The sequence below is a fragment of the Lucilia sericata genome, unplaced genomic scaffold, assembly GCF_015586225.1.
Source record: "Lucilia sericata isolate MDLA Ls3-8-SP2 unplaced genomic scaffold, ASM1558622v1 Contig001324F_arrow, whole genome shotgun sequence".
Classification (NCBI taxonomy): domain Eukaryota; kingdom Metazoa; phylum Arthropoda; class Insecta; order Diptera; family Calliphoridae; genus Lucilia; species Lucilia sericata.
Genome location: NW_023995269.1, coordinates 122,846 through 134,218, shown reverse-complemented (window position 1 = coordinate 134,218; position 11,373 = coordinate 122,846). Strand labels below are relative to the sequence as shown.

At 34.1% G+C, this 11,373-nt stretch overlaps 1 protein-coding gene across 1 annotated transcript in view; it reads right to left on the bottom strand.

Moving 5' to 3' along the window:
- Window positions 1–6,431: 6,431 nt before the first annotated feature.
- The window catches only part of LOC119610959 (inactive rhomboid protein 1-like), a gene marked incomplete at its 3' end in the record, with an annotated part of 120,470 nt that continues 115,528 nt past the window's right edge, over window positions 6,432–11,373 (bottom strand). Inside the window, exons 3-4 of the mRNA XM_037966384.1 lie at window positions 6,837–8,192; window positions 6,432–6,773 (exon numbers count right to left, since the gene is read on the bottom strand). Of these exons, the coding sequence (XP_037822312.1) occupies window positions 6,432–6,773; window positions 6,837–8,192 (1,698 nt within the window). The remainder of the gene's footprint in view (window positions 6,774–6,836; window positions 8,193–11,373) is intronic.

Below are 11,373 nucleotides of genomic sequence, written 5' to 3'. Positions count from 1 at the left end.
TATTATATTATATTATATTATATTATATTATATTATATTATATTATATTATCTTATATTATATTCTCTTTATCTTCTCTTCTCTCTCTTCTCTTCTCTTCTCTTCTCTTCTCTTCTCTTCTCTTCTCTTCTCTTCTCTTCTCTTCTCTTCTCTTTCTCTCTTTCTTCTCTTCTCTTCTCTTCTCTTCTCTTCTCTTCTCTTCTCTTCTCTTCTCTTCTCTTCTCTTCTCTTTCTCTCTCTTCTCTTCTCTTCTCTTCTCTTCTCTTCTCTTCTCTTCTCTTCTCTTCTCTTCTCTTTCTTCTCTTCTCTTCTCTTCTCTTCTCTTCTCTTCTCTTCTCTTCTCTTCTCTTCTCTTCTCTTCTCTTCTCTTCCTTTCTCTTCTCTCTCTTCTCTTCTCTTCTCTTCTCTTCTCTTCTCTTCTCTTCTCTTCTCTTCTCTTCTCTTCTCTTCTCTTCTCTTCTCTTCTCTTCTATTCTCTTACTTCTCTTCTCTTCTCTTCTCTTCTCTTCTCTTCTCTTCTCTTCTCTTCTCTTCTCTTCTCTTCTTTCTCTTCTCTTCTCTTCTCTTCTCTTCTCTTCTCTTCTCTTCTCTTCTCTTCTCTTCTCTTCTCTTCTCTTCTCTTCTCTTCTCTTCTCTTCTCTTCTCTTCTCTTCTCTTCTCTTCTCTTCTCTTCTCTTCTCTCTCTTCTCTTCTCTTCTCTTCTCTTCTCTTCTCTTCTCTTCTCTTCTCTTCCTCTCTTCTCTTCTCTTCTCTTCTCTTCTCTTCTCTTCTCTTCTCTTCTCTTCTCTTCTCTTCTTTCTCTTCTCTTCTCTTCTCTTCTTCTTTCTCTTCTTCTCTCTCTCTCTTCTCTTCTCTTCTCTTTCTCTCTTCTCTTCTCTTCTCTTCTCTTCTCTTCTCTCTCTTCTCTTCTCTCTTCTCTTCTCTTCTCTTCTCTTCTCTTCTCTTCTCTTCTCTTCTCTTCTCTTCTCTTCTTCTCTTCTCTTCTCTTCTCTTCTCTTCTCTTCTCTTCTTCTCTCTCTTCTCTTCTCTTCTCTCTTCTCTTCTCTTCTCTTCTCTTCTTTCTCTTCTCTTCTCTTCTCTTCTCTTCTCTTCTCTTCTCTTCTCTTCTCTTCTCTTCTCTTCTCTTCTCTTCTCTTCTCTTCTCTCTCTTCTCTCTCTCTCTTCTCTTCTCTTCTCTTCCTTCTCTTCTCTTCTCTTCTCTTCTCTTCTCTTCTCTTCTCTTCTTTCTCTTCTCTCTCTTCTCTTCTCTTCTCTTCTCTTCTCTTCTCTTCTTCTCTTCTCTTCTCTTCTCTTCTCTTCTCTTCTCTTCTCTTCTCTTCTCTTCTCTTCTCTCTCTTCTCTTCTCTCTCTTCTCTTCTCTTCTCTTCTCTTCTCTTCTCTCTCTTCTCTTCTCTTCTCTTCTCTTCTCTTCTCTCTCTTCTCTTCTCTTCTCTTCTCTTCTCTTCTCTTCTCTTCTCTTCTCTTCTCTTCTCTTCTCTTCTCTTCTCTTCTCTTCTCTTCTCTTCTCTTTCTCTCTTCTCTTCTCTTCTCTTCTCTTCTCTTCTCTTCTCTTCTCTTCTCTTCTCTTCTCTTCTCTTCTCTTCTCTTCTCTTCTCTTCTCTTCTCTTCTCTTCTCTTCTCTTCTCTTCTCTTTCTTTCTTCTCTTCTCTTCTCTTCTCTTCTCTTCTCTTCTCTTCTCTTCTCTTCTCTTCTCTTCTCTTCTCTTCTCTTCTCTTCTCTTCTTCTCTTCTCTTCTCTTCTCTTCTCTTCTCTTCTCTTCTCTTCTCTTCTCTCTCTTCTCTCTCTTCTCTTCTCTTCTCTTCTCTTCTCTTCTCTTCTCTTCTCTTCTCTTCTCTTCTCTTCTCTTCTCTTCTCTTCTCTTCTCTTCTCTTCTCTTCTCTTCTCTTCTCTTCTCTTCTCTTCTCTTCTCTTCTCTTCTCTTCTCTTCTCTTCTCTTCTCTTCTCTTCTCTTCTCTTCTCTTCTCTTCTTTCTCTTCTCTCTCTTCTCTTCTCTTCTTTCTTCTCTCTCTTCTCTTCTCTTCTCTTCTCTTCTCTCTCTTCTCTTATCCTTATATTATTATTATATTATATTATTTTATATTATATTATAGGAAGCTGTTCTGAGCTATGATAAAAAAAATAATTATAGTTTATAGTTTTGCTTACCTGCGATTTGAATTCTGCGAATTTGGTGAAAAAACAATTTTATGTAATATTTTACAAATATTTAGAAAATAAAATATTAAGCCTTTGTTTTTATACCCACCATCAAAAACGATGGAAGGTATATTGATTTTGTCATTCCGTTTGTAACACATCGAAATATTGGTCATAGACCCATAAAGGCATAAATATTCTGGGTCCTTATTAAATTCTTAGACGATGTCCGTTCGTCTGTCCGCCTGTCTGTTTAAATCACGATAGGGACCACACGGGAGGAGCTAGACAGTTTAAGTTTTGCGCAAATATTCTCTATTGCTAAGGTTTGTTTGGTATTGAAAATGGGCAATATCAGTCCACTTTTTCGGATAGCCCCCATACAAGTGGGCTTCAAAAAACAGCTTTATCGGGTATAACTGCTTTAGAAGTACGAGTATAGCGATGAAATTCGCCTTAACAAATTTTCATATGAGCCAAAATCTTGGTACTAATTTTTTTGAGGGTCGGTCCTTAATTTACCCTACCTCCATATGACTTTAACACGCATTACTTGGCGCAAAATGCGAGTATATAGATGAAATTCGGTATAAGTAAGTGTCTTACGAACCAAAACCTCTCTACCAATTTGTTTTATTGTTGGGCCATAAATGACCCTACCCCCTATATAAGGTTCCCTTCAGAAAATGACTTTAACACTCATTACTAGCCTAAAAATTCGAGTATAGCGATGAAACTAGGTATAAGTTAGTGTCTTACGAACCTAAATCTCTTTGCCAATTTTTTTTAAGGATCGGCCCATAAATGACCCTACCTCCATATAAGGTCCCCTTCAGAAAATGACTTTAACACTTTATGGCGATGAAATTCGGTATAAGTAAGTTTCTTACGAACCAAAACCGCTCTACCAATTTTTTTTAGGATCGGCCAATAAATGACCTTATAAGGTTCCCTTCTGAAAATGACTTTAACTCTTATTACTGGCTAAAAAATTCGAATATAGCAATAAAATTTTACACAATTAAGTTCCTAGCGAGCGAAAATCTCTTTACCAACTTTTATGTGGATAGGTTCATAATTGACCCTATCCCTCCTATTGGGTCCCCGTCAGGAAATGGCTTTAACGCTCATTACTGGCTTAAAAGTACGAGTAAAGCGAGGAAATGCGACACACGTAAGTTTCTTACGAGCTAAAATCTCTGTACCATCTTTTTTTGGATCGGCCCATAATTTCATGAAATTTGGCATAAACAAGTTCTATACAAAACGAAATCTATGTACAAAATTTTATGAGTATCGGTTCATAAATGATGCATATAAAGGTTCAGAAAATTACTCATACGCTCACTGTTTAAAGATTGAACAAAAATATTTTGTTTTTAAAAATTAATATTTTGTTAATTCAAAAGAGCTCGGTACATAATTGACTTAAGCCATATTACAAATATCACCCTGATGTTTATAGGGGAGCATTCCTTCTACGGCATACCGAATATAACACTCTCACTTGTTTTAAATTATATAGTGCATTCTTTAAATTAATTTATTGAATTTTGGGGTTATAATGAACCCAAGTGCTTTAAAGCGATAATTTATTTTTATGTTTATTTAAAATATCGGACCGTATACTATAAATTTCTGTAATTTTTGTAAATATGGCAACAAATAATTAATATTTCGATATGTTTCTATGAGAATTTCCTAGAATTTCAGGATTTATATATATATTCAGAGACGTATCTAACATTATTTGAGAAATAATATTCTGTAAATATTTAGCTTGAAATGTATAACAGTACAGAATTAAGACTTGTTATCTAAAATATTACAAAACAAGTAAGAGTGCTATATTCGGCTGTGCCGAATCTTATATACCCTTCACCATAGTGTATTTAAACATTAATTTTCCCGACTATATCATTGTTATAGCAATAGCAAAACATAATGAACAACAACAATGCTAAACGAAATAAACACACAAAAAACTAAAAAAATACAGAAAAAAACAAAATACACAACGTAATGAAACCAACAGACATCCAAACATACGAAATTCAATACACCAAGAAAACAAAAACAATATACACAAGGCAATGAAACACACAGCCATCCAAACATACGTAATTGAATGTACCAAGAAACAAAAACAATATACGCAAGGCAATGAAACACACAGCCATCCAAACATACGAAACGAAATACTCAAAAAAAAAAAACAAAAACAAAATACAAAGGCAATGAATAAGCAGTGTTGTTGTTGGTTATTTTTTATGAAATTTTCCGAGGTTGTCTCGGATTTTTGCTTATATCTCCGTTGTTTATGAACGGATTTTGCTGATTTTAAATAGAAACTTCTCGAAAGCATGTCTGATAGAATTATTGAAGATTTGGATCCCGAAGATATCTGGGGTCTTCAGAAAACTGATTGCAACAGACAGACGGACTTGGCTTAATCGACTCCGCCATCTATAAGGATTCAGAATATATATACTTTATGCGGTCGGAAAATTATATTTTGGAAATTACAAACGGAATGACAAACTTATATATACCCTTCTCACGAAGGCGAAGGGTATAACAAGTAGGAAAGTATAGTCGGGCATGGCCGACCATATGATACCCTACACCACTGAGTATGTTTAAAATGTGGATTATATTTAAAAACAAAGCATTTAAGTTGTTTACCTTAATTGCGAAATATTTTAAAAATTTCTTGAAAAAAGTGATTTTCTAAAAGAAAGGTTATATGGGGCAAGGGTAAATATGGGCCTATCCTTATAAATTTTGGTACATGGATTTACGTTTACATTAGAGTTATGTATGCTGGATTTCATCGTAATACTAGTCTTTATTATTGAATTATTAACCATCAAGTCATTTTCTTAAGGGGACTTTGTATGGGGGCTAGGGTCAAATAAAGTCCGATAATTACGAAAATCGGTAGTATTATTAAGACGTATATAGAACTAAGTTTTGCTGATTTTTGTAGAGATACTACAATATTTAACAAAATTATGAACTCAAAAGCCCTTTCCGGGGGGTAGGGTTGTATGGGGGCTAGGTGAAATAATGGACCGATTTCAAACACGAATGGCCCAATTTTCAGCAAATTATCTTGAAAATTACGACCTGTACCTTGCGCAAAAGATTTACATGGACAGCTAGCCAGCCAGCCGAACAGACGGACGGACGGACATGGCTTAATCGACTCAGAAAGTGATGTTTGTGCGTTACAAACATCAGCACAAACGTATAATACCCTCCACACAATGGTGGTGTAGGGTATATTCGCAGAATTCAAATTGCAGGTACAGCTAAACTATGAGAGGTATTAACCCAATTTTAAAATTTATTTAACAAAGTTTAAAAAAAATGAAAATATAGTTTTGAAACTTTTTTTATCATAGCTCACATAAACGTGAACTTGTAATCTTTTAGGGACAAAAACTTATATTCGAGTAAATATAGATATATTTTATGTAATAAAATAGTCTTATTGGAATAATTTAAATTATTTTCCACATTCCCTAATCAAGTGCTCTGAGACACGTTAATGACCAGTACCGTAATTCAGTAACTTTTTAACTACAAAATTTTGTCTTTAAATAGAATAAGTTAACAATAATTGTCGTTATGTGGTATTCTGAATTTTATTTCACCGATTTTTTTCGTTAAACAAATTCTTTAGTTAACGAAAAGTATCGGCAATGTAACGACAAATAAAAAGTTCTCGTTAATAATGTTATATATTAAATACAAAACTTTTGACATTCTCATATTTTTGCGACATTTGTCGTTAAAATATTCTAAGTTCGTTAAAAAGTTACAGAATTGAAAATTTGTTAATGCAACCGATGTTTGTCGTTACTTTATATATCGATATCGGTGGTTAAAATTAAAAAATCACAGAATTGCGGTACAGGGGGTTTTTTTAATAACTTTTACATATTCAACCAATTTTTGTGTTTTATATATTTTTGAAATACTAAATCTATGTACATTATCTATGTACAATATGTAAAAAAAATTACTTAATGTAAATTTATCACATAGTATCAAAATATACGAAATATGCTCCGCTTGTTTTGATTATTTACCGTCCTGGAGTTATAGCTTCATATGTTAGCTTTTTGTGTAAACATCGTTTAATGGAGTTCAAATTACGGCTATTTCAATCTCTGGAAAGGGAAATCGTTCTGTGGGGTTTAAACGAACAAGATTCCAACATACACTTTTTTGTGGTCACTTTAATATACATACATAAATGCTTTATACCGAATTTCTATATACCATACCTGTGAACACAGTGAAGCTTCTTCATGAAAATAACCATTAACAAAGTCGCAGTATTCTCTGGTGGTAATTTGACATTCACCGTAAATTCCCGTACAGCAAGGATGCCCAATGACCTCACACACCATATGCTCGGCAGTGTGATCTTTAAACCGAAAGCGTTGTGAAAATGAATTCGTTTTTCGACAAATTGGCCATTTGGTGATATCGTCTGGCCATTCGTAGGGAGCAATAGATGCAGGTGCATCACAATACTTTGGATCCAAACCGCATACAGAGCCGGAAATACGTCCCCCTGGTCCAGATTCACCCGGCGACCATTTTTTCCACGTTGATATAGATTTCTAAAAAAAAGGAATGCTATTTAATACATACGAGTTAGAATTGAAAACTTGTTTTCATAGTACTGTTGGAAATAGTCCTCGCACGGAGCAATCAGCTTGTGAACTTTGTACGCAACCGGAGTCATCGTTGCGAATACAACAGGCTGTTTCTCGTTCCTGTCGCCTTGTTTTCATGACCACGTCAATTATTTTAACATCCCTCCTCATGCAAGTTGCAAATTTGGCACCCATGTGTACCAAATCTTGATTGCGTGGACCTATCCACACATTTCGCTGCTCCGAATGTTGTACAGTTTGTAAACTTAGGCTTGTAACTAATACTTGCCCAGTTCTCTGTTCAACTCCAAAACCTATCGGCCCAATGCCGTAGCACAGAAGGGAGAAGAATAGGACTATTATCTGGACGGTATTGATCCAGTAAGTGAAGAAAGGGCGATGGTCCGTACGATCATCTAAATCGTTCGTACAGAATAGTTTTATTCGTCTTGCAACGGGGCGTTGGGAATTCTCTAACACGCCATCTAAAAGTTGAGCCGATATGCGATTACCTCGTATGCCATGTAACTGCTGTTGATGCTGTTGCATAGAATGCTGTTGGTGGGTGATTTGTTGTTCGGCACTGGCATGAACCACTATTGGTTGATGAACTGTCAGGGATCCATCATTTTGACCAATGATATTACTTGTGCGCCAACCTTGCTGACTACGTTCGCCGCTTATAAACATCTGGCGTTCCACACTGGTTACTCGCATCGATGAATTAACTGACGAATTCGAAATATTTGTGGTATTATTACTGGCATTCACGGTACCTGACCCCGATCCCATTACTCCGCTCGATTCCACGCCGGGTGGAGAATCGAAAAACACTTCGTCATCCTGTAATGCGGACAAGCCCTCATAGAACTCATTACTCGTAACGTGACCACCGTTATTCATATGGAACTGAACATGAGCGGGTGCAAAACTACGAGACCATTGGCGTCGTTTGTATCGAGATGTTTGGTGCTTATTAAGAGTGTGCTTTATAAAACTAAAGCTTTGCACTAACATACTAGCTACAGAAGCTTTTCGTTCCACATGATCCCCCACTTGAAAGTCAACATTATAATGGGGATGATGATATCGGTCGCGTTGACACCGTCCTCCTCTTCCATGTAGACTATTGACACCGTTGTTGACGCCATTGTTTCCTGTACTATCACCTCCACTTCCACTATTATTTAACACTGCAACATCGTCTTCAGTATCTTGAAACGGCAATATATCCGGTCTCTCAGTAGTATGACGTTGGTGATTATGGTGATGGTGGTGATAGTGATGATGTTGATTCTCATTGTTAAACGCAGAGCAGAGGATATTACTGCGTGGCATAGAACCGCTGCCATTATCATTTGAGCAAACATCGTTGAATTCAGCCTAAAAATAAGAAATTTTGGTATTACTCTCACTGTCTTTTCATTAACACAAAATACTTCTTCATAAATTTAATTAATTCATTAAATAAAATTAATTTGAAATAGTTAAATCGTTTTATGAGTTATTTAAGGATCTACATATGTACATTAGGGTGGCCCCGTTTGTATGGAGGAAAAATAAGGTGTCAATGTTCCCAACTAAAATTAAAGTTCAATTAATTCTAAGATACCATTTCTCAAAAAATTTGTCCTGTACCGCAATTCTGTAATTTTTTAATTTTAACTACCGATATCGTAAAGCAACGATAAATATCGGTTGCATTAACGAATTTTCAATTCTGTAACTTTTTAACGACCTTAGAATATTTTAACGACAAAGATCGGAAAAATATGAGAATGTCAAAAGTTTTGTATTGAAATATTTTTTAAATATAAAATTATTAACGTGAACTTTTTATTTGTCGTTACATTGCCGATACTTTTCGTTATGTTTAACGAAAAAAATCGGTGAAATATAATTCAGAATACCACATAACGATAATTATTGTTAACTTACGAATTTTTACTATTTAACGACAAGATTTTGTAGTTAAAAAGTTACTGAATTACGGTACTGGCGTCAATATTTGGTGAGCTGGATCAAAGGATAAAAAGGTCCTTTTTAGAGATTTTTATGATTTTTTTCATTTCTTTCATATTTCTTCATAAGAAAGGGTTTGAATTCAATTTTAGAAATTTTTGTGTAACAGCAAAACTAATCGAAATTTTCTAATTTTTCGGAAAATGTTAAATTTTTTACATTTTAACACAAATGAATTTAATATAATTCGTTAAAATTAATACATAATAATCCTCAATAAAATCTACGGAAACGGTTTTTTCCGTTTTTCAAAATTCAATCTAGATCGAAGTTTATTTGAATTTATTGACCCCTATGCAGAGATACAAGCCGATGCAAAATGATCGGTGGCGACGGCCAATTTAGGTCAGCTCCGGCGGCTAAATTGTCGGCACAATTAAACTTTTTCTTCAGAAATTGACCTTATAAGCGTTTATTATATTGAAAAATGACTTAACCCTCATATCGGCGGCAAACCGGCTGACCACCGGTAATATTTTGCAAGCCGCACCGCCGCCGATATGAGGGTTAATTCATAAGTTTTTATACTTAATATAGAGCATTATTATTACTTAACATAGAGCATTATTCAAATAGATTGTGTTTTTTTTCGAATTTTTGAACTTTGGTGTTAAATTGTTATTATTCTGCCTTTTTTCATTCTATTTTAAATATCGAACTTCAGTAATTTTTGGTAACTATGGGCGACAAATAAATATTATTTCAATAAGGTACACTAAGAATTCACAAATATTTCAAAATTTTAATAAAACTTCAGATATATATTTTATATTATCTGGACTGTAATACTTTAAAAATACTTTATTTAAAATGTACATTAGTAAAGAATTAATACATATTCTCTAAAATATTACAAAAAAAAATGCGATTTTCCCGAAATCCGTAAGAAATATTGACCTAATTTTTATACCCTCCACCACCATCAGTGGTGATAGAGGGTATATATAAGTTTGTCATTCCGTGTGTAACACCTAGAAATATTCATCTGTCACCCAACAAAGTATATATATTCTGGATCCTTATGAAATTCTGAGTCGATGTAGCTGTGTCCGTCTGTCTGTCCGTCTGTATGCCTCAAACACTCTTACGTTAAAACTATGCAAAATAAATCAGCCAAGTTCACTGAAAATATTCACTATTGTCCTGAGCAGTTTGGTATTAAAAATCAGCCAAATCGGTTCCCAACGTAAAAAGTTATAAGTAAAAATTTCAGACTACCTCGAAAAAAATTAAGTTTTTTCCTAATTTTTAAAGAGTTTTCTCAGAAACTACTAAAGATAATGGAATGAATTTTGTCACACCTTATTTTCTTTACCCAGGGATTAAAAATATTCAGACTCAAAACAATCGATTCTAAATTTCTCATAGCCCCCATATAAAGGTACATATTCTCGAAAATAGATTTATCGTTAATAACTTCGGCAAAAATATCGGTATCACCACGAAATTTTACACATATATATATATATATAATAAGAACAGAAATCATATTACCAACGTAGATCTGTATAGGTCGATTATTGGTCACAGCTCCCATATATGGTCCACTTTCGATAAATACTTAAATACAAATAATTAATTCAGAAATAAAGATATTGGAATAATATACAACATAAATATGTTTTGTGTATACATATATCACTTTGCAAAATATTTTTCGGATTGGTCCATAATTGGACATAGCTCCCATATAAGGTCCATTTCCGATAACCACGTAATCGCACATATTACATAACTGAATGAAATTATCGGTATAAAATTCATCATGAATGTGTTTAAAGTAGATATAAAACACCCTGCGAAATTTGTTCCGGCTCTGCCCGTAATTGGTCACAGCTTCCATGTAAGGTCAACTTCAGAAAATTACTTAAATGCACATAACTAATTTAGAAATAAAGATATTGAAATAATATTCAACATAAATATGTATTGTGTATACATACATATATCACTCTGCAAAATGCATTTTGGATCGGTCCATAATTGGGCATAAATCCCATATAAGGCCCATTTCCGATAACCACGTAAACACACATATTTCATAACTGAATGAAGATATCGGTATAATATTAGTCATGAATGTGTTTATAGTAGATATAAAACACCCTGCGAAATGTTTTCCGAATTGTACCTTGCCTTAGATATATTAAGCCGTTTATTGTTGAATAAAATTGTGGACATTTAAGTCAAATTTTGAAGGGGGTTTTGTATAGGGGCTAAGGTCAAATGAGACCCATTAAATAGAACATATTTACTAAATAAACATGTGCATAATTTTTAAATAAACGAAAATAATATTTAATAAAATATGTGTTAAAATCAGTGACTATTGAACAATCAATTTTTTTTCTTCGTTTAAATAAAAGCAAGCATTCTTACTTGCTATATTCGGCTGTGCCGAATCTTATATACCCTTCACCACAGTGTATTTAAAAAATATCAATTCTATTAAACTTTAATTTATTTCATTTTCCCGTTTATATCATTACTAGCATACCCTGGGTGCTTCGCTACCCTAATCAAAATTAAATACATACAAAAT